At 47.1% G+C, this 23,042-nt stretch overlaps 1 protein-coding gene across 1 annotated transcript in view; it reads right to left on the bottom strand.

The window, feature by feature from the left end:
- ALK (ALK receptor tyrosine kinase) overlaps positions 1–23,042 on the bottom strand; it is a 666,217-nt gene that overhangs the window by 67,871 nt on the left and 575,304 nt on the right. Inside the window, exons 10-11 of the mRNA XM_053891034.1 lie at positions 10,496–10,590; positions 10,196–10,324 (exon numbers count right to left, since the gene is read on the bottom strand). Coding sequence (XP_053747009.1) covers positions 10,196–10,324; positions 10,496–10,590 — 224 coding nt within the window. The remainder of the gene's footprint in view (positions 1–10,195; positions 10,325–10,495; positions 10,591–23,042) is intronic.

Raw genomic sequence — 23,042 nt, 5'->3', positions numbered from 1 at the left:
ATTTATAAAGGGCAACATATGGAGGGATGAGTAAACTGGCCCAATCTTTTCCATTATATGTTTTAATAATAATGTTAATAACAATAGCACAGCATTTTATATTAGTATATTCTTTTGTATCCTTCAAAGGCTGTTAGAAGTGATCTCATTTGCTCACTACAATAGCCTACTCTGAGAAAGCACCATAGCAGTTCATCCACCCCTGCTTTGCACATGAAGGAAAACCTGGGGCCTGGAACGTTTGATTCTCAAATTGCAGAGCTTTTGAGACCTTGGTCTCCAGGAATCTTTGTCAACCCACTTATCATCTTGCTGTGGACTGGCACTCAGTAGGCGTTTTGTGAATATTTAAGTGTCTGATAGGTGTGAGATCACTTCCAGGAATTTTGCCCATCAGACTCCACAATGAGCCCTCAAAGCTTGCTGGTGATTGAGTGATCTCTCGCACACAAAAGCCCGCTGCAGGTAGGCTCTAAGGTAGTTCCCAGTGATCTCTGCCTCCTGGTAGTCATGCCTTGCTTAATCCCCTCCCTTTGAGTGTGGATGAAATCTGTGCATTGCTTCTAAGCAATAAAATATGATAAAAGCGATGGGATGTCATTTTCATGATTACATAAGATTGTAACTTCCATCTTGCTTGCAGCTTCTCTCTCCCTTTCTCTTTCTCCCTCTCCCTCCTCCTCTCCTCCTCCTCTCCTCCTCCTAGGCTTCTCCAAGAACTGCCGACAATTATGTGAATTTGGAAGAGCACCTTCCCTGATGGAGCTTTCAGATGAGACTCAGCCTTGGCTAACACCTTGATTGCAACCTTATGAGACACTATGGAGCAGAGGACCCAGTTGACCTGAGCTTGGTTCCCCGACCCACAGACACCGATATAACAAATGTGTGTTGTTTTAAGCTACTGCATTTATGATAATGTGTTATAATGCAATAAATCACTAGGCACCCCCAAACCCCACACCAGCACTTTCATGCGCTTCCTCATCTTTTGTGCAAGTACCCAGCATGGAGGGCACTGGCTAGACTCTGTTCTTTCTGGTGCCTTCTCTCTCTTTCCTCCTTGATGCAGTGATGGCTGGGGTGATTCTACCTCTTGTTCCTTTTCCTCTTGTCAGTGGAGGAGCAAGTGGGGAGGACTCCCTTATGTGATCTAGAGTTAGTATTTCAGCCTGTCTCCTCAGGTTCCTCTGTCCAGCTCTGGGCCCAGATGAATTAAAATAAATCTCTCTGTCCAGGACTACTGTAGCTTTGCTGCAATAAGCAGAAAGCTGAATAAGCTCCAAGGGGATGTAGGGTTGTTTTGCAGGCTGACCCAGCAAGTCTGGGAGTAGGGTGATAATTAAAAGTGGTCTTCCCTCAAAACAAGTGCTTAATGTATTTGTACCGATGGAGGGATCTTTTGTGTCTACTGGTCTTGGAGCTAAATGATCTTAATCAAGGTGTGCTGAGACCAGAGTTCCTGGATCATTTGTTGCCTCCCACTTATGCAAACTTTCACTGAAACAAATGGGAAACAAGGAATATGTTTTCTCAAGCCATCCAGGAGAGAGAAAGGCAGTGAATCCTCTCTTCTGCTAGCAGGAGTCATGGCCTGGTATTTTACAGCATTTTGTCTGTAGCCTTGCCATACTCCCAAACACCAAGTAGCATTAGACTGGGCATTTATGAGGGGTTTTTGAGCCTGTCAGAGCTGGATGATGCTGTGCTAGTTCTCTAGGGGGGCCCAGGATTGGGAAGTTATGAAGTAACAATATAGATTCTTTCCTTTCTCAAAGGACACTAGATTTCTTTTCAAAAATGATGATCAGTTTAGTATAATTTGCAGTGCACCAGTCTTGGATAAAGACCTCCTCACCATCCAGCACAGAGCGAAGCCAGAACCATGGAGCTGGCCGGGGGTGGGGTGGGGGGGGGGTGGGGAGCAGGGAACCTGTCCTAATTCCAGATACCATCAGAATTGGAAATTGGAAATGGAACCGGAATTTCTCTTGTGCCAAGAGAGTGGCGGTTTCACATCAGGCTTATGTGGACCTAGCTCTGGGTGGCACATTTTTCAAGAGTGGTGCTTTGGCTCACTCCCAGTTGCAGGCCCCACAGCACCCAGCACAAGGCTTGGCACACAGCAGGCATACAGCGCATGCTTGTTAAGCTTGTTGAACTGAACTCAGCCCTACCTGATTTTTTTTTTCCCTTCTAGGATTGGGATTTGGGGAATTATAAAAGCACACTGACTAGAAAGCAATGATGTTTTCTGTGTTGAATGCTGAGTTGAATCTCCTGAGGGGAAAGAGAAAACCGGTCGATCTGGATATAGCAAGAGCTTTTCCCTTGCTGTGGTCAGCAGCTGGGTGGTTTTTGGGATTGCTCCCAGTGGGAATGGGGTTAGAGCGGGAAGACTTTGCGGAGTGAGCCAGCTTAGGTTTGGATCCTGGCTCTGTACGTGATGGGTGGGACAAGTCACACAACCTTTCCTTACATCTGAAATGAGAAAACAGCGATGGCTCATACAGCTCACTTTGTGTCCCGTTCCCCTTTCAGCCTGTGATATGCATTCACTTCACTGAACTTAATGAAATGTAAGCGCTAATAATGTAAGCGTCATTTTTTTTTTTTTTTTTTTTTTTTGACGCGGGGAAACAAAGGCAGGGAAAGGAGAAGGGAGTAGCTTAAAGTAAGTGGCATAGCTGGGACTTGAACACAGGTAGTCCGTGCTCTTGAAAAGCATGCCAGACTCAAAATGGGTGATGAGGCGTGGGAGGTGCAGCTTCTGGTCATGGAATGAATGAGTCATGGGGATGGGATGTGCAGCATAGGGAATATAGTCAGTGGTGCTGTAACCATGTTGTATGCTGCCAGATGGCAGATACACTTGTGGGGAGCACAGCATAACATATGGATGTGTTGAATCAAGGCGTCGGACGCCTGAAACTTGCGTAACACTGGGTGTCGGCTAGAGTTCAACAAAAAACAAACAAATAAACAAACAAAGCCCTATGGCATACTGTTTCCTGAGAGTGAGGTCTATCCTCCGGGAGCCTGGGGGCCTGTAAAGACCAAATGAAAGATGCTGAGTGTGCTGAGTAACTGTGTACAGATCAAAGGAGGCAGCCCCGAAGCTGTTGCTGGTGGGCGGGCGGTAGGGGAGCAAGCCTCCTCCTCAGCCTTCTGCTCTACCCCGTACTGCCACCAGGTCCCCGCGCAGGCAACTTTCTCTCCTTTGGCAACCACGCAGGCCACCTCTTGGGGATGCTGACTAGGTCTCCAAAGTACAAAACCTCTTGTACTGGAAGAGACTCTTTAATGTCAGTAATGGGGATCGTGAATCATGAATTAGTTCCACCCCACATCTCTTCCTGGAGCACAGCTGTGTTAGCTTCCAGGGAAGGCAGACGTGCTCAGATGAAGAGTGACATTGTAACTCTGAACCTGGCGCAGTGACTGGGGTCTCGCAGGCCTTGTTAAGGCTGGCTCTTCCTGTGTCATCACTAGTCCCCTCGCTATAAATAGGTGATAATCTAAATTTAGTAAAATAAGAAGGAACATACAGCACTTGGTTGAAAAGCAGGCCGGCTGAACAGGAACATGGCCAGCCACCCAAACCGGCCCCAAGGACTGTATTGATGGCCCCATGCCTGCCTGAGTCTTAAGGAATTGCTACCCCTAGTTGAATGGGTGCTAAGTGCCTTCATGTGCACTGACTGGGGAGCGGGGGGGGGAGGGGGGGTTGGTTTACACAGAGGGATGCCAATTAGCTGCAATTATCAGCTTTCTTACATGTCTGTGGGTACACTGTGTACCCAGTGTACTGTTTTGAGTATCCGTGAAGATGCAGATGTGCTCTAAGCAAAAGCGCTAGAAACCTGAGTTTTTCAGAGAAGAGATTCCTCCAGAAGACTAGTCAACAGTAGGATTCTTAGAGGATTTATTACAACTTGCCCTTCAATATATTACCTGGCTTAGAAAAATTAATTTTTTTATATGATTAAAAAATGAAAGACCATGTTCTTTAGCCTCTTGCACAAGTTGTGTAACTTAAGGCAAGTTACTCACCCTCTGTGGGCCAATTGCCTCATCTGTAAAAGGGGGATTATGTTATAGTACCAACTAATGAGACACTGCATACAAAAGAGCCCAGTACAGTTCCTAACACCCAGCACCACCCTGTGACTGATGGTTTCTAGGTGTGTAAAGAGGTGATGACAAAACGCAAGGCCTTTGCTGTCTAAGAGAGAAAAACTTGGAAGTATGTCACGTGACTCTGAGCCAGCCTCTCACCTTCTCCAGACCTAGGCTCCTCATCTGTTTAAAAGAGGCTGCCTGTTGGGGTGCCTGGGTAGCTCAGTTGATCTCACGGGCTGTGGGTTCGAGCCCCGGTTCGTGGGTTCAAGCCCTGTGTCGGGCTCTGTGCTGACAGCTCAGAGCCTGGAGCCTGCTGCCGAGTCTGTGTCTCCCTCTCTCTCTGCCCTTCCCCCACTCGCACGCTGTCTCTCTCTCTCTCTCTCTCTCTCAAAAATAAATAAAACATTTAAAAAAAAAAAGGCTGCCTTTTTAAAAGAGGGTTGTTAAACTTTGTTTCAGATCAGGCTTTTCTTGAGAGTTTTGTTAAACATGCAGAGTGTCAGCTCTCCTTTCCTAGACATTCAGATTCCACAAGCCCGTGGGGACCAGGAAGCTTCATTTTTAATGAGCAGCACTTCTGGGTCCTCCCTCCCCTAGCAAGGTGATCAGAAGCAGATGGTGTCGGGACACACTTGGAGAAACACTGCGAACTCCCTGTCGCACCCAGGAAGTCCCAGATTCTGTCACTGTGCATTTCTGGGGAAAGCTGTTAATGATGCAATGAACCCAAGAGTCCAGCCTGAGTCCCCCCCAGGGTGGGTGGGGCTCCCGGCACTTCTACCCTTACTTGTTTCCTGTCCTCCCTGCCTTGGGGCCCCCTGCCTCCAAAACTGGCACATGGTAAAAAGCTAAGGCGAAAGTACGAACCCCAGCTTCCTCGCTACCCCCAAGCTGGCAGGTGCTGACAAGTGACAGGATGATAGGATTTGTTTGGAATTGGATTAGGATACACTTGTTTGTTCAGGAACTAGATGAATCCTGACTATTTCGGTGGGCCACTGAAGTAAGCCTGGCCGCATCTGCGGCACCTGAGCACAGACGGCTCTGGTGGACATAAGAAGACAGGTTGTGAGCGAGGGGGCCGGGCCCTGGGAAGCCGCCTTGCCACAATGCCGTCATCCCCAGAAGGGCATGCTTGGATCATAATGGCTCTAGCTACAAATTCTATTAACTCTAATAGTTGTTCTGTGGTGAATGGATAATGCATTTAGCAGAAATAGACTCAATCAATTTATATGAAACACATAAAACTTTCTCATTGAAATTGGCATCTGTTCTTGAGTCACAGAAGCGTGTGTAGAAATGGACAGTCTGTTACCCTTTCTTCTGGGCACATTAGCAGTACTGTGGGTTAATTGGAGAGATGGGCCAAGAAAGCTCTGGCTGCTTTATCCCACATCCCTTCTGCCTTTAGAACCACGGGGCTGGTGATGGGGAGGGACCTGAAAACTGTCTACTTCAAACTTTGAGGGTTTTTTTTAATGTTTAATTTTTTTTGAGAGAGAGACAGACACAGAGACAGAGTGCAAGCAGGGGAGGGGCAGAGAGAGAGGGAGATACAGGCTCCAGGCTCTGAGCTATTAAGCACAGAGCCAGATGTGGGGCTTGAACTCATGAACCGTGAGATCATGACCTGAGCCAAAGCTGGACACTTAACCGACTGAGCCACCCAGGTGCCCCAAACCTTGAGTTTTGAAAGAAGCAGTTTTCGGGATGCCTGGGTGGCTCAGTTGGTTAAGTGTCCTACATCAGCACAGGTCATGATCTCATAGTTCGTGAGTTTGAGCCCTACATCTGTGCTGACAGCAGAGAGCCCGCTTTGGATCCCCTCTCCCCCTCCCCTCTCTCTGCCTCTCCCCCACTAGAGTGCTCTCTCTCTCTCTCTCTCAAAAAAATAAACGCTAAAAAAAAAAAAAAAAAGAAAGAAAAGAAGCATTTTCTTGCCTTTGCCTGTGTTGATGTTAGCCCCTCTTCTCTGAGCTCTGCTACTTGTGGGTTTGCTGACAGGCCCCAGCTGTTACATGAGGAGAGAAAAGGCTGTGCAGAGGTGGGACACATCCCTGGACCTCAGTTTGCTAGTGCAAACCTGCCAAGGCTGTGCACAGAGGTTCTGACTCCTGGTCCAGTGCTCTTTTCATGATCCTACACAGTTCTAAATGTCCGCCCCCCCTCCCCCCACCCCGACCCTACCCTTTGGCAAGAGATGTCTACTGAGAAAACAGTAAACCAACGATCACTAAACAACTCACAGGCAAGACTGTGATTTGATGCTAGGGCTCCATGAGTTACAGATACTTGTGGGCTGGGCCCAAGGTTTGGGCAGTTCTTATTATGTAAACTGAGCTAATTCCCTCTTGCCCTCCCTATACAACATGTGAGCTCACAGGAGAATGAGAGAGGAAGCTGAGGAAGCTGAGGCAGGATCACTGGGCCTTGGGGGTCCTGCCTGTCCTTGTCTGGGCTTTGGGGGTGGGTGGCAGAGCCTGCTTGCACACTCATTACTGCTGAGAGAGAGACAGAGAGAGAGAGAGAGAGAGAGAAACTCTGTAGTCCCGTGATTGCATTATCCCAACCATTTGGTTAGTGTAATTGTATGTGCAAAGCTGACAAATGTAATTTCCCCAGACTTAATACTCGCCCCATTTTCTCTCTGAGTTTCTTCATCTGATTAGCTAAGGTGACTCAGGCTTCCGAGAAAGCTTCAAGAAACACCTGGATAGGCTTTTCCTGCCTAGGTGCTCCAGTGGCTCAGCTCTGCCCCATGGGCTTGGGGGTGAGGCCACCCCCAAACCCGGAGGTCAGGCCCTCGACATGGGGCTGAATTAGGGGAAATGTGGAGTGTTTAGGGAAACCTGGATGTTTTGTGGGTACCTGTTTTCAAAAGACCTGATGTGACCTTTGTGTTTCTAGGAGGTGCTCTAACACCTGCCAGGAGGAGAGCTGAAATGCCACCAGCCGCCCTTGTTCCAGCCCAGAGGAAACTGACAGAGCTGAACTTTGGGAAGACAATCTTGTTATTTTGTCTCCTCCATCCTTTGTTGGAAGGCTGGGGGCTGATCTGTTTCCTGGACGTGGGGGCAGGGACTTTCACCTGGGGTGTTCTCCTGCTCTCTTCCATTTTTAGTGTTTATCTCTGGACGGGGACACCTAAAGTGGCTTAGCTGGCTGAAAGAACGGAGACTTCGGGGTCACATCTTGGCTCCACTCCTTGTCAGCTGTGGGGCTCATTCCTCCAGATGATCTTCTCATCCCACAGTGGTAATGACAGCAGCTACCCGTGGCCAGGGTGAGGACAGGAGGGATTGGTGTGTGAAACAGCCCAGCCCAGGGTCAGGCATGCTCCTAGATTGCTCCTCCCCTTCCTTCCCCTCCCTACCGCATCTCTCCCTCCTTCTCCAGAGGCCCTCCCAGGCAGAAGTTCTAAGCTAGGTTAAGCTTCACCTCACAGGCCATGAGCTGCTGGTTTACAGGCCCACCCCTCCCTTCCCACCTGTGCTCCTCGTCTAGACTGGGAGTTCTTTGGGTGCTCGACCTGGGTCTTGTTCTGTTCACCATCTCTGAGCACATAACTGGCCACAGAGGAAGTGTGCAAGGGCTGTGGTTGGGTCTAGATTAAAGCCGGATGAAGGAGGGCCTCGGCATGGACCTAGGGTGCCCGTTCTCCCTGACCATGAGGCTGAGCCCTGGCCAAGTAGTCCCTCAGGGGGTGTGGTGGACATTGTCCTGTGGGTAGTAGGGAAGGGACGCCCTGCTCATCCTTCTCCTAATGACTCAGAGACACCCCCACCGCATACTGCTAGGGGTGGGCGACAGGGTGGGACTGCGGCATCTGTCAGGAGGGTTAGGGGCTGGGAGCCTGCCTCAGCTTCTCCCTCCCTTCTTGCTCCCCAGGGCGAGAGCGGGTTCCTGGGAAAGCACTGCCTCTGTGCCCAGTTCTCTAAAGCCTGTCCAAGGAGCCTACTCAGGCTGCTTGGGGACGTGTTTGCCTCAGTGTCCTCTTCCCCTACAGTTAGGGTCATTCTGGAAGGGGGTCTGAAGACAGAATGCTGACCCACAGCCACCTGCCTGTCCTTCCTGCTCTGAGGCGGGGCTGGGCAGCAGAGGAAGCTCCAGTCTCTCAGGCAGCCACTCGCTTCTGATTTTAGTCGGAGGTGGTGGGGTAGTGTTGTGGCTTTCCAGCCACCACATGATTTCATTAGTCTGAGTGGCCACTGTGCAGACCCTCATCGATGAGCCTTTTAGGGACAGTGGGAATTATATGGCAATAAACTGGGGAGTCAGGCGGGGTGGATGGCTGCTCCTAAGTGCTGGCTGCAGGGGAGCTGGCTGCCAATATCTGAGATCCGAGAACTGAGCTCAAGCCTCAAGTGCCCCCGGGTCAATCAATATGTGTTTCCGGAGCCCCTGCCATGTAATCAGTGCTGGTGGTTGGACAGGGCGGGGGCTTGCCACGATGTTTGCTGAACGTGTCCTGAATTTATGGTCAGGAGGCAGTGACTGACCGGGGCTGGGGAGTCCCTGGAGGTCAGTCCTTGGGGTGGGACAGTGAGGCGAGGCATCAAACAATGAACAGAAGGCCACCTCCCTCATGCTAGCCCGTTTCATGAATGACCATGAGACAGAGTCGGGAAATAGAGAGAGGTGGCAGGCTCCCTTTCATGTGGAAAAATGAAAAGGTGTTTTGAGGTTTTAGTTAAAGGTGAAGGGAGGAAAGGGGAGAGATGAAGGGAAAAGCCCAGGTCTGGCCCCTGGGTTAGATCAGGCAGGAATCGGGGACAGAGAGAGCTCCACCTGGGGTGGCTTTTCAGGGCAGAGGAAGGAAGGGATTTCTTCCTTCAAAGACAGAACAAGGCTGACATTTATGTAGTTAGTTGAGAGTCAGTGAAGTTAGTGTGAAGGTATAAACTTCTGCTTTATTTTTTTTTGTATTTTGCACTAAATGAGGATTTCACGTTATAAGCAGAAATTAAACATTTATCATTTATCTATTGTTATTTTAATAAAGCGACCTTCTATAGGAAAAAGAGTGTGGTGGACAGTGCCGAGCCCCTGCTTACCAAGGTTACTCGCACTACTCCCATACCCAGGCACGTGCACTACCCCTACCCTGGGGGAACCCCTTGACCTGCTGGTGTTGGGCCGGGGGCTTCACAGCTTCTCTGGGGCGAGGTTCAGAGGTCTAATAACTGCCAAGGAACATCATGCCAGGTTTAGAGACTGATTCTAAGGAATTTCCTCCTCGTACGAAGAGTAGCTGAGAAGTCACACCATGGTTTAGGGCCAGAGGCTGAAGAGGCCTGGGTTCAAAGCAGTAAGAGTCTTCATGAGAAGCCTTTCAGCCCAGAAAATGCTGAATAAAACAGCTTTGGTGGGGTGGGGAAGCCACGCTTTGGGGAAATGTGTTGAACCTGAAGGTTTTGGGCCTTTACCCATGGTGGGCTAGCCTGTCTTTGTGCAACAAATAACGGCTTTGGGCCCAACCCTCTTTATGAGGAGAAGAAATCTGATGTAGGGTTTGCTTTGTTCAGTAAATGGGGAGAGGTTTCAAGGGACTGAGTGGAGGAAAGGATACCAGCTTGGTTCTCCTGTTTGGTTCCTGGGTATTCCCCAGTAGCTCCTTTGCACAACTTCCAGATGCTTCATTCGGCCAGGTGATAAGAGACCCAAAAAACATCCTTTTGGAGCCCATAGCCAGGATGTAGGTTCTGTTCCTTTTAAAGGTTGACCATCTTATTCTTTTTTTTTTTTAAATTTTTTTTTCAACGTTTTTTATTTATTTTTGGGACAGAGAGAGACAGAGCATGAACGGGGGAGGGGCAGAGAGAGAGGGAGACACAGAATAGGAAACAGGCTCCAGGCTCCGAGCCATCAGCCCAGAGCCTGACGTGGGGCTTGAACTCACGGACCGCGAGATCGTGACCTGGCTGAAGTCGGACGCTTAACCGACTGCGCCACCCAGGCGCCCCGACCATCTTATTCTTTAGACACCACTCCCCACTACAATCACCGCACGTATCTCTCTTCCGCCTTTTGCAACAAAAAATTTACTTACATTTGTAAGTTGAACCCTTACCTGTAGGGTCAAAGATGGGGGTCTCTCTTGGTGTATTTTCCCAGGGTTTCGGCTCCTTGTTTGGGTTTCTCTCAAACAGATTTCTTGATTTGGGTGCTGTATCCTGTGGCACCTTGTCCTCCCCACTGACTAGAATAGAGAAGACCCCATGGGCTGAGTTAAGTGAGGCTCTGTTTAAGAGGGACAGATGAGTATGCCCCGGGGAAGGTGGGAGAGGCAGGTGGGCTTAGGTTAAGGAGGGATAGTGAGGCCCGGGGCAGTCTGGGTCGGGGACAAGTGCAAGGGACAGGGTGAACTCACTGGTGAGGTAGCAGTCCAGGCTGATGGAGATATTGTCAAAAGCCACGGTGGCTCTGGATCCTTGCCCCCACCATGCAACAATCTGCAGCCAGAACCTGTGTGTGTGTCAAGAGGAGTGTGTGTAAGGAACAACCTGGGTTGGTCATTTCTCAGGATTCAGCATCTGGTGAATGTGTGCCAATACTTGGCTCATTACCATAGTTGTTATCAGCCTTACCTAACCGCAGAGCAGTTGTGAGACCGGAGCAGTCCTCAGCTCCCCCTACTTCTCCAGCACAGAGTACTTCTCTTTCTCAGGGATTGTTCCATATGTTAACCAGTTTAGAGTCTAGGACTTGGGTCTAGGACTCCCTGGAACTCTGAGGAGAACTCTTTCACTTTTTGGGTGTGGACGGTTGGACAGAAATGAGTGGGCTTGACATTCAGCAGGTACTCCTTGGTAGAGCTGAAGTCATTCTTTTTTTAAAAAAATTTTTAATGGTTTTTATTTATTTTTGAGACAGGGAGAGACAGAGCATGAACCAGGGAGGGGCAGAGAGGGAGACACAGAATCTGATACAGGCTCCAGGCTCTGAGCTGTCAGCACAGAGCCCGACGCGGGGCTCGAACTCACGGACCGTGAGATCGTGACCTGAGCCGAAGTCGGACGCTTAACCGAATGAGCCACCTAGGTGCCCCTGAAGTCATTCTTAAAATACTAAAATGCTTCTGTACCAACTGATAAAGAGCCATTGTCCCCCAAGTGTCCCATGCTTGTTGCCTCAGGCAGCCTGGTTCCTTCCCTGGTATTCTAATTTTTCACATTATCCAGGAACCAAAAGTTTAACCCAGTCCGGGTCTCAAGGATCTGGTGTCTCATCCAGCATCGGTCTCCACTGGGGTTGGTCTGTGTAGTGCCTGACCTGTTGTTAAATATTAAATAATTTGACTAAGACCTGGGGGTTTGTAACCAACACAGAGTGGGCTGTAAGAATTAACAGGAAACCCATCGAGGTTTCCTCACAGAGAAGGTAGCATTTAAGTTGGTTTTGAAAGAAGGCGAGGACTTGGAAATGTGGATGGGGATGGTGAGGGAGGGCATCTGCAGTGGAGGAAGTGGAGTGAGGGATGTGTCAGAGCAGGGCAGAGCCCCCATGGCTCACATGTGAGTGGTGTGGAAGGACACAAAGACAGTGAGAGGCACGTGTGTATCACACACCCACATCAGGCTTCTCCACAAGCCTTGGCAAGATCACAGTTGTCTCAGATTTCCCTGGGGGACATGGTCTGCAGATGAGCTTCCAGCTCAAGCCTGTGTAACATGGGACACAGCCAGGCCTGGGATTCTCAAGTGGCCAACAGGGGCCTTAGCACTGTCATCTTGTTCTGTTTACAGCAGTTGCCAGGGTTAGAGAGATGCTGCTTGCAGGCAGCAAGAGAACAGGTGCATAGAGCCATGTGGGGATGGTGACTGGAAGGATTCATGTTCCCAGGTGGAAGAGCAGTGGGTAAGGGCCCCACAGCCCACCTTTCTGATTCTCCTCTCTGGGTCACCATCTCCGAATCTGTCATCCACAGGCTGAGGAGCCAGGCCAAGTCCTGAGCACCATGGGGGTAGCTTCCAGGAGGCCGTGGGTGCCTGAGCAAGTAAATTACATGTGTGCACCCACTGAGTGTGGGGGAGAGGGACAAAATCCCTGTTTTGCCCTAACTGGGCCCTTCCAGGGAGGCTGCATGCCCCCCTCCCCTGCTCTCCCACCCCTCTCTCTGCCGTCCTTCATCATTACTGAGAGATTAGGACTGCAAGCTTCTCAACCAGCCACTGGGCTTCTTAGCATGGAAGGCATGATGCACGCTGGAGCTGGAATGGTTTCTAAATAGAAGAGTCTCTAAAGTATACTGCAAGGCAACGGCAGTGGCAGCTGCTGTTTAAAAGAGTTTGATTGACACTGGGAATTGCACATATTTTGAGTCAGGAACACTCCTAACAATCAGGGAAGACTCAATCAGATGTCGGATCAGATGTAAACATGCAATGCTGCCTCTGTCCACTCGAAAGGCCACACTGCCAACCCTTGCTCCCCAAATGCTCCAGACTCCTGAGGCTGCAGGAAGGGACAGGGGGGACAAAGGTGGCTCATGCTGGGGTGTGGGGAGGGCAGGGGTGAAGCAGAGGAAGTTTGTGAATGGGGTCAGGGGAAGGTAGGTGTTGGGGCAGAGAGGGGGCAGCAAAACCAATCTGGGAGTTTCTTTTCTGTGGGAGGCACTAGCCAAGAGGCCAGATGGCCATCGGGACCACCCAGATCCAGGATTTTCTGTTTGGATGGTACCTGGTTGTGTGTCTTTAGCTGAACTTCATGTGAAGAAGAGATTGCTCCTGGCTCTGCTCCCCACTCCCTGCTGAAGATGGGTGAGGCCTTCTCAAGGCTCTCAGTCTTTCTGGTGCAACCAGTCTTTCCTGTTTTGGTCTCCTGTACAGATACCAAGTCACTCTCCAGGGTCAGCTGTGGCCTCAGGTCTTGAGTTCTAGCATATACCAGATGGACTGCTTTGGGAATGAGGGAAAGTTCTAGCATGTACCAGGTGGACTGCTCTGAGACTGACAGGAAGTTCTAGCATGTACCAATTGGACTGCTCTAGAATTGGGGGAAAGTTCTAGCATGTACCAGGTGGACTACTCTGGGTCTAAGGGAAGGCAAGGTCCATGCCACATTACTACCAGGATTATGGGGCCAAGTGGTTCTAACAAACATATAGGTATTCCACTGCCCTTATCCCAAAGCCTTAGCTCTGTATGGAGAAAGAAAGCTGAGCCCCCATGGCTGGTAGAGCCTTAGCCCTCCCTCTTCATGGGCAGCCCAGTCAAGGAGAAGGGAAGAGCCAGCTCTTTGGGGATCCTCAAACTCCCTCACTGATCTGTGCTGTTTAAAAACATGGCAGCTGAGGTCTTTATAGCCTTAGCATGGATTTCTCTCCCTGCCACTCAATAGTTCACACCTGCTCAGTTCTTTCAATTTCTCCAAAGATGACATTTTTGATTGCATGGGTTATTGTTGTTTTTTTCTTTTTTTTCTCAGCTGGTGGGGTTTGGAGCTTGTTGATACAACAGACTTGGCTAGAGATCTTGGTTGGAGCCTGTCTTTGCCTAGAGAACACACCCCTTGACTCTGTCATGCTCAGCTTTACAGAGAGGCCTGTTGAAAATTGGCCTCAGGGGATCCTGGGAGGTGGCCACTGGGGCAGTGGGCCAGGTTTAGAGGGGACGGTCTTGAAATTCGGTATCTCCCAGACTCACTGGGCAGATCTTTGCATAGAAAATGCTAAAGCTGCTCGTGCACAGCTCAGAAAACATGCAGTCTCGTTCAGACAACAGACTGCTAATGGACAGTGAATATAGTGCCTTATTTGCCACTCTGCCAGCCTTAGGGATTGACAAACCTAATTAAGTTCACTTAATGATTTTAAGTAGCTGACAAAAAGGTGTGTGTCTGAATGTGGACTGAGGGAATAGCAATGCTTTAGGGAGAGAGCAAGAAAGAATGGCTGGCTTGGGTAAAAAGCATTTATTTAGCGGATGGGCACCGCGTCTCAGATTCCTCTGGACCATTTAGTGGGCTCAGAAGAGGGGGAGCGTTCTGCATCCCCTTTTGCAGCTGGGACTTGTCTGGGCTCTGGCTGCTTAGGAGAGAGAGGGCAGATACTGCTGAGGAAAAATGCTTTCTCCGATTTCTCACTGCGCACTTGATTTGCTCGGCAAAAGTCTTCTAAAATGGACTGTCACAAAGCTTGGGTCGCGGTATGCATTTCTATTAGAATAATGTATGTGATGAAAAAGCCCTGCCGCATCCATCCTATTATCTGCATAATTGACTTCAGTTACCAGTTGAAAAGGAGGGGCCGATGACCAGCTTTGGGATCCTGGGACCAGCCTGTCTGGGATCAACATGGCTAGGGCTGGACACGTGTGCCCTGCCTGACTCTAGAAGCCTTTGGCTCTCACACGGTAAAGTGGGCCTGGACATTAAAGGCCAGACTCAGTAGTTGGGAGCACCCTCTCTTCCTGCTCAGCCCCGACTCTCAGAAGTAATTTACCATCTTCTGATTTGGTTTCTCTCTGGGCATAATGACACCAAGAGCAGTGAGGAAAAGTCCATACAGAGTGATTCCAAGGTTGCCAAGGGCCATAGAGATCTTTCGCAATGAATTGGCTTCTGTGAGGGAGCCCTTTGCGGTAGAATAGGGGAGAAAATGAGTTTTCAGCCAGACTGAGCAAGCACGGAGAATCACTCACACTCTTCAACAATCTCAGTCCCAGGCTTCCAGGCACTGGCTGTCTGTGACTAATGGTTCTGGTTCCCACATTTGCCCTGGCCCGCCACCAATCCGAAAGGTCGCCTGCCACATGGGTGTTCCACCAGACTTCAGGGCGGGGAGAAGCCCTTCTCTGGCAAGTTCCCATATTGCTTTTTCATTTTCTCATTCTGGGTCATGTATATTAAGCTCTTCCTGGGCCGTAGGAGCAACTGGCGCCTGGAGGGCTGTCCAGAGCTAGAAGGAATCTGCAGTCATTCTTTTCAAGAGACTGAGAAGTCCATTCCACCTTCCAGAGACATTTCTAACACTGACCTCTTCCTCTTCCCTTTGCTGCTGTGTCAGCTTACGGTTTGAGAGCTGAGGTAGTGCCAGAGATGGAGGTGCCTTCCATGGTGGGAAGACAGAGAAAAAGGGTGGTTGCTGGTTTCCTTCTATCCTGACAGAAATATCTTTATGAGCCTGAATTAACAGCTTTCTCTGCTTGGTGAGGGCTGAGTTTCAAAAGGTAGAGTGGAGTGAATTCTGGGCTACATAGTTGGTAGGACTCTGGGCAACTGAAATTTGTTAGGCACCATCTTTTTTTAATTTTATTTATATTTTTAAAAGTTTATTTACTTATTGAGAGAGAGAGAGAGAGAGAGAGAGAGAGAGAGAGAGAGAGAGAATATCAATCCTAAGCAGGCTCTGAGCTGTCAGTGCACAGCCCGATATGAGGCTCGATCCCACAAACCATGAGATCATGACCTGAGCCGACATCGAGTCACATTTAACCAACTAAACCACCCAGGCACCCTGGCACCATCTTGGTTTTTTAAAAAAATACCTATGTAATGTGGGTATTTTCACAGTGGAAGCTTTTCTTTAACATGGGAGATTCTGATTCATTGTTCCTGTTTTATATATATTTTTAGAAATCTGTGCTTCCTCAGGTAGTGTTATAAATTCCATATCTCCCCCTCTGGCTTTGAGCAAAGATTATTTGAGCACCTACTATGAGTTCAGGCATGCTGTCTGCAGCTGGGAATATAGAGATGCACAAGAAAGACATCAACCTTGACCTTGAGGAATTCATATGACTTGTGATTCATATTATTCAGTGACTAGGGTATTTCTAAACACCTTTTTAGTTCTGCCCCTATAGAGCTAGAATGTACAACCTGGGGAAACACTGAATCTGGGTAGTGAGAGAGAAGTTAAGAAAGACTTTGAAGAACTGAATGCCTAGGATAATGGTAGGGTTTTGGACAGAAGAATCACACAGGAGGGAGCATATTGAAGGTGTGGGCAGGATGCCAGTCAGGCAGCTAGAAACCCAGGTATGGGACTCAGGTGAGATAAAGATGATGTGTCACCTGCACAGAAGTGAGAGCGGAAGTGGTGAACGCCAGTGAGGTCCTAGAGAAAAGCATGTATAGAACTGGATTCTGCTTTGTTTCAAATATCAGCAGCCCAGTTATCCCCTAAATTCCAAACTTTGTGCTTGAGGAGAGAAGGGCCAAGAACATAGGTTTACATGTTCAGAGGCACTAAGAGTTATGAAAAATATGTGCATCTGTTGACTTGTAAATTGAGCTGTGGCTATTACCAAGAAAATCTTGAGCTGATCCAAACATCCTGCTATTCTAAAGGGGTTCACTTATTGCCATTTTGAGCGACTACTTCTTAAAACCAGGCTCACAGGCAGGATCCGTCTCACTGTTTTGCACTCTTGATTGTAGAAACTTAGCAATCAAAAGCAACAACTTGTCCCAAACGTCACAGTAAATCAGTGTTAGAAATAGGATTTAAAGCTCAGAATTGCTAATCTACTCTTTGCTCCAGTGATCTGGGATATTTCCTGAGAAAGAAACAGGACCAGATCCTTTCAGAGTTATGAATGTTTGATTTGTATATATCTATGCCTGGCTGCACATTGCATTGCTGAGCCACCAGCCACATTTCTTCCACTATTCTCAGAGGGCCAGCCCAAGGCTGTCCTGGGCCAATGGTGCCATGTGGAAGGTGGCAGCCTCTTCTCCCCCAGCCCATCTTCCCCCTTTCTAAGTCCCACTTCCAGACTCAAAGCATTTCACATTTGGTCCCTCACAGAGCCTTCAATAGTCTCCTTGTTCTGGTTTCCCATCTCTGTGCTCAATGGCTATTACCCACAGTGCAGAGTCCAAAATATGTGGCCTAATATCCTTGCTCACGTTCTCCCAAGGAGATTGCTCAGGATTCTCTGATATGACCTAGTTGGCTACTCTTGAACCCACATAAAACATTCTTGCCTATAAGCCTCCACTCACCCTGATGGCCTTCTTTGGAATGCTCTTATTCCTTTCCCACTTCAGGAAGATCTAAATTTTCCACAGGGTCCACCACCTTATAATAATTCGTGTTCTCCATTTCATCCTCCCTGACATGGAGGTCACCATGCCATCTGAACACAGACCATGCTGTCAGCCTCTGCACAATACTTCATGTGTTGCTGTTTCCCTCTCATTGCATATGCTCAGTGTCTCCCCCAATCCCCTAGCATGCAGGCCTTGTGACTGGCAAGAGGCTGGGTCATATACCCCTTTCCATCCTCTGTGCTTGATGGGGGCTTAAAATATGTTTGCTGATGATGTGACAATGACATTTCCCTAGTCACTCAATTCCCTGTCTTGCCCACAAGACATCTGAATCTGACATTTTGTGTCAATGACTTCCAAGTGTGGTCAAATATCAAAATTGCTTTAAGAAAGGAGAAATTCAGTAAAAGAAATTCTGGGGTGATTTCTGCCAAAAAGTAAGGTTTTGGTACATCATAAAATTTTGGGAATGAAACATTCATGCTTTAGAATAGATCCTGGAATTGATTTCAGCCTTGAATTATGAAGGTTCTAGGAGAAGACTAATCAATGGTCAGAATAGCTAAATAAGGAATTGGTATTCTCAAGTGACACTCTGATAGATGCCCAGAGATAAAGGCTGTATTCCTTGGCTTATTCCATGATACATCATTTTCCCCCCATCAAATTCATTTTCCCTTCTTCTGGGCACAGAGCTAGACTACATTTCTCGGCATCCCTTGCAGTTAAGTATGATCTTGTGACTGAGTTCTAGCCAATGGAAAATGAGATGAAGTAATGACTCATAAAAATCTTCCTATATGAGAACCCCTCCCATGCCCCTTCTCTGTTGGCTGTCTTAATGCAAAGGATTCCAAAACTGGAGAAAAGGATTGAGCCACAGGGAGAAGGAGGCTGGGCCCCTGAAGGACAAGATGGAAAGTCACTATTCAACTAGCACACTAATTTTGGATTTCACATGAGCAAGAAATAAATTTCTTTTGTACATCCTTGAGGATTGGAAGTTTAATGTTACTTTGAGTAGTGTTACCCAACTAACATATCGTGTAGCACAAACCTATTTTCTTAGGTGTTCTCCGTGTATCTGACATGGTTGGGTTGATGACTAACTCACTTCTTTGAGTAGGATTATGGGTAAAGTTAGCCCTTATCTGGCTGCAGGACTCAGAAGTACCCTTCCCTCACAACTACAATCATCACCTAGTTCACACTTTATACCACTCGAGGACTAGGGACATGCCTGAGTAAGGCAAAGTGGATTCAAGGAGTGTGGTCTAGTGCTCTGGGATGCTAGTTTCCTCATCTCTCTGGGGAAGGTAAGGAGAGCAAAGTCAAGTTTTCCATGAAGAGCTCTGAGCTTGCTGGGTTTACTCAGTGCTATGCACCCTGCTTCACCTAAATTTACCCTGGAGCCTACCATTTTCTCCTAGTGCAGAAACTGACTCAGGCTGATGTGAATAAGCATGCTGACATCCCCAGCCCCTGTAGCTTCAGGAAGGGACACTTGCACTGTCACAGCTGGTTAGGGGCAGAAAACACCTTTTTTTTTCTTTACCCACTATGAAAAGGGCCCTAAAGTGCTAGGTTTTTTGCCTGTGTACATGGACTCAGGGCAGTCAGACTCACTCAGGACAGGTAGGCACCTCCTGAGAAAGCAGACCCTTGAGATCTTCCCCTTCCCTCTGCCCTCACCTCTGACTTTGAAGCCTATGGAGCCACTCCCGAGTGAGTGCCTGATGTGCATCTGTTGGTAGTGAGTGAATGAACAAATGCAGGCTACCCAAGGTGACAGTCATTGCTCTTCTGTTGGCATGGACATATCTGGCAGAGGGAGAACCCCAAACTGGCTACCAGAGAGGAGCCTGTTTGGAAGTGAGGAGCTCCAACAGCTGTGGCTTATTGAGCCTCATGCTGTTCTCTCTGTCTGTACTTCCCTCTTCTCTGGCTCTTACTGTCCTGTGATACAAAGGTCTGTTTTCCTACCAGGCTCCCCCTATAGATGATATTCCTAGAGGGCTGAAATACATTACTTGTCCAGGTAAGTTTGTCACTTGGCACCAAGTAGGGCAGTAAGTGTTGGCTGGATAAATACATAATATCTGGATGATTTTGGCGGTTAGTACCATTTTACACTGGAGCATCCACAGGTGTTCTCTGGTGGACTGAAAGGAGATAGAAGGAGCTCTAAGAAAGAGCCTCTATGTTTAACTACCTGTAGGACCTTGATTTAACCCCTCTGTGCCTCTGTATTCTCACCTGAAAATGGGGATGACATCTCCCCCAGCCACCCAGCAGTGTGGGACAGAGTGGGCGCCTCGAGTTGTGAGGGGGTAGAGCACTCTGGGAGGCAGGTGCAAGGCTGCTATGGGCAAGGGACATGGGGCAGAGTGTAGGGTGGTCCAGGAGCTGTTGTGACCATGAAATGTAGCCTGTCCAGCAGAGGAGTAGCAGACACTGGTGTGTGGGGTTTGCAGGGGTGACATCTTCTTCTTTCATGGGCATCTCTCCTTTCTGGGGAAGGACTGGTGGAGGCAAAGCAGCTATAAATGGAAACTTTCACAGAAGGGAAGGCAGGCATAAGGTGAAAACCCAGGCAGGGCCTGACCTTTCACTGGCTTCTCCTGGGGACCATGTAGGCATTATATGACCTCGACTTTCTGTGTCAGTCCTTATGGAAGTGAACTGTATTCTCTACCAGAGGGTGGTTTGTTAAATGTATAACTAAATGTATTTTATTTTTATGCTTTTGTTAGACATGGTACATTACTACATTTGCAAATGAAAAATACCTATTAGGACTTATGCTCTAGCTCTGAAGTGGAAATAGTCAAAGGCATGCTAGAGTGGTGACTTGAAAAACCACATGGGGAAGGGGCCATTGTGTTCCAGAAGAAAAAGAAGAGAAGAGAATCTCCCTGTGCTGGTGATGCTGCCTGGGCTGGAGATGAGAGAAGGCAGGCAGGTAAGGGCTGGGTGGGAAATGGTCTTTAGCAGGAGCTGGGCTGCAGAATTAAGATGATGGGTTTCAGTGATAGATGGTGAAAAGGGAAGACAATAAACTAAATCAGAATGAATAAGGGGTGTGGCCTAAAAAATCCCAAACCAAAATGTTTTGTTAATAACAATGGCTATCACTTATCAAGTTTTCTATTACATGCCAAGCACTGTGTCTTCATTTCCTCAGGCATGTACATAGAAGTAGACCAGCCTAAGGGCTAAGAGAAAATTATTTAACCTCTTTAGACCTCATATTCCTCTTATAAAAAGGGGGATTAATTTTGGTATCTATCCCAAGGGATGTTTTAAGGATGGAATGAGATAATGCATGTTAACTACTTGTTACAGTGACTGGCATTAACAAATGCTGGCTCTGGTCATTATCATTTCTAACTCTTCTCATGGCTCTATGAGGAAGCTTTGGTTCAATTTACAGATTGGTTCAGATTAAAAAAAATCTGAATTAAACACAACTTTTTAGGAGTGTGTTTAGACCTGCAAACTGAGGTTCATTGGAAATTTCTGGATTTCCTCTCCCTGGAAGTTAATTGCCTCTCTACTCAGGTAATAAATGATGAAAATGCCCCTCTAATGTCTTTCTCATCACCGAAAGATGTTACACAAAGGGGCAGTATTGTTACTGATAGCACCCTATGTAAAGTGGAGATTCTGTGGATGAGAAACAAGAATGGGATATGAGAAAAATCTTGGCTCTGTGGAATTTGGCCTAAGTACATAAAGACATAACTCTCAGTTTAACTGATTCCATTTGAAAGATGCATTTGTCAAACACACTACTTGTCTTTTAGGACAAAGGATACAAAAGGAACAGAAATCTAAATATCTCCAGAGGGAACATTTTTTCTTGTTAGACTATGTATATAGGATATGGCTAAAAGCCTTTATAATGATAATGCTGGGGAATAGAGCCTCCACATGAACATTAGGTTATGTACTTTCTATCTGGCTGTATGATGGCAGTGATTTGTGGGACAAGCTTTGATCCACGGTGTTTTGAAATCTATCTTGTAATGAGTCAAACTTAGCACCTGCTTCTGCTCTGTGAGCGTGTCAGAGCTTAAGATGGTGTGGGAACATTGTGCTTAATTTACTAGGATATATTATTATAAAGAGGAAAACTAGGTGTATGTCCTTATAAAAGACTGACAGATTGAGGGAAGAGAACTTGCCTTTCTTCCTATTGAGTAAAGATAGAATTAATTCCAACAGAAAGAATGGCAATTGAATGGGGGAGAGAATAAAGAAAACTAGTTATATGAGGTGGCTGTAAAGTAATGAGATAACTTTTAAGCACACATTGAGCCAATATTTGAATTGGTGCTGCCCTTCAAAATTACCTTGAAAGAACATATCTGTATTCCAGGGATGTTGCCACTGCTCAAAACATCATGGGCACTACTCATGGAGATTTTTCTCGTTACTCTTTATAATATGGATTTATGGTTAATATCACTTCATAATGATGACAGACTATGGCGTTATTCCTATTCCTTTGCCTGTTTGTACATGGACAGAAGAAATACCATTCCATGGATCAGTGTCTCCCCATCATCAGCCTTTATATACTGATGGCATATTCTCTGAGCTTTCACAGAAAGACTACTATGTGGTGGCAGCAATGTGAATATAGCTCTTTGCTCTCAAGTGCTCAGCTCTAGATCTCTCTACTCAAAAGGATTAGGGCACACAATTAGGATCAAAGTCTTTCTTATAAATTGATTCTGACAGAACAGTGACCAGAGATAAAGAAAGTCCAGGTACCAGCCAAGTCTCTAAAGAAAATTCCTTGCCATAAGAGTAATAAATGCTGGTTGATTGATGGGACACAGGTGTTGCTTTGGTATACAGAACACTTTGCAGCAGTATTTATTGTAATGTGATTTTATCTGTTTTGTTAGATTGAACACAGGAAGAATGTTAGATGGATTCCAGTAAGTGAAATGCTCAGTTAATTCAGCTGGAATTTGGAAATGTATGCAATTTCTCTCAACACATCATTCAGTAAACACATATTTGTTGGACATATGATGTGTTTCTTAGGAATGGTTCTAGATGTTCAAGGAACAGTGATATATAAGACAGATCTGAGCTCTACTTTGTTAATGTGTATATTCAGGTATTAAAAAAAATAGATAGTAAAGAGTGACAAATTATAGAGATATTTCAGGAGCCATGAGAATATATTGTAGGTGTACTATAGTCTAGAGGTCTTTAAAAAGTGAAGGAAGAGTGGCAGTTAGAGAAAAGGAAGGTAGAGGAAGAACATGTCATGTGAAGAGAATGGAAGGTACAAAAACCTGTAAGAATCTAGCAAAGTATAACTGAACTGAAAGAAGTATCTAAAAGATAGGAGCTCTTTAGAGCTAACTTGTAAACCCTAATAAAGCTGCTCCAAAAAACTCTATAATGCATGCAATGTAATGTAATGTTGGAGAACCTAGGATTGGAGGAGATTTGGGCCAACATTGGGAATAAAGTTCCTGCTCCTTCAAGGTCCTTGATTGAGGAGCTGTCCACGATGTGAGTGCTGAATAGCTGAAGTCAGAACTTGCCTAAGAAAGCAGGTGGTACAGGAGCTAATGACTACCTAAACGTGGGGGGAGAGGAGAGTTCTTCTTTGTCTTTTATCCATTTTCCTTCTCTTTCCCTTAAATATTTCCTTCCTCTACTTCTCCCTCCTCCCATTTTCATTTTCTGGCAATCTGGCAGCTATAGTTCACTCTCTGTAGGAGGAAAAGGAAGAATATGTTTCTTGCTCCTTCCCCTTAGAAGGAGTCTACACAACACTGATGACAGCAAATCCAGAAAAACACTCACCTCTATCATCTTTGGGTTGCATGACTAGTTATTATTGCTAAATGGTCCATCCCAGCCTCTTCTGAGGCATCAGGTGGGGAGATTAT

Source organism: Panthera pardus, unplaced genomic scaffold (assembly GCF_024362965.1).
Source record: "Panthera pardus isolate Hobbes unplaced genomic scaffold, ASM2436296v1 HiC_scaffold_26, whole genome shotgun sequence".
In the NCBI taxonomy this organism is placed as follows: Eukaryota; Metazoa; Chordata; class Mammalia; order Carnivora; family Felidae; genus Panthera; species Panthera pardus.
The sequence above is the reverse complement of the archived record's forward strand: the minus strand, read 5'-3'. Positions and strand labels throughout refer to the sequence as shown.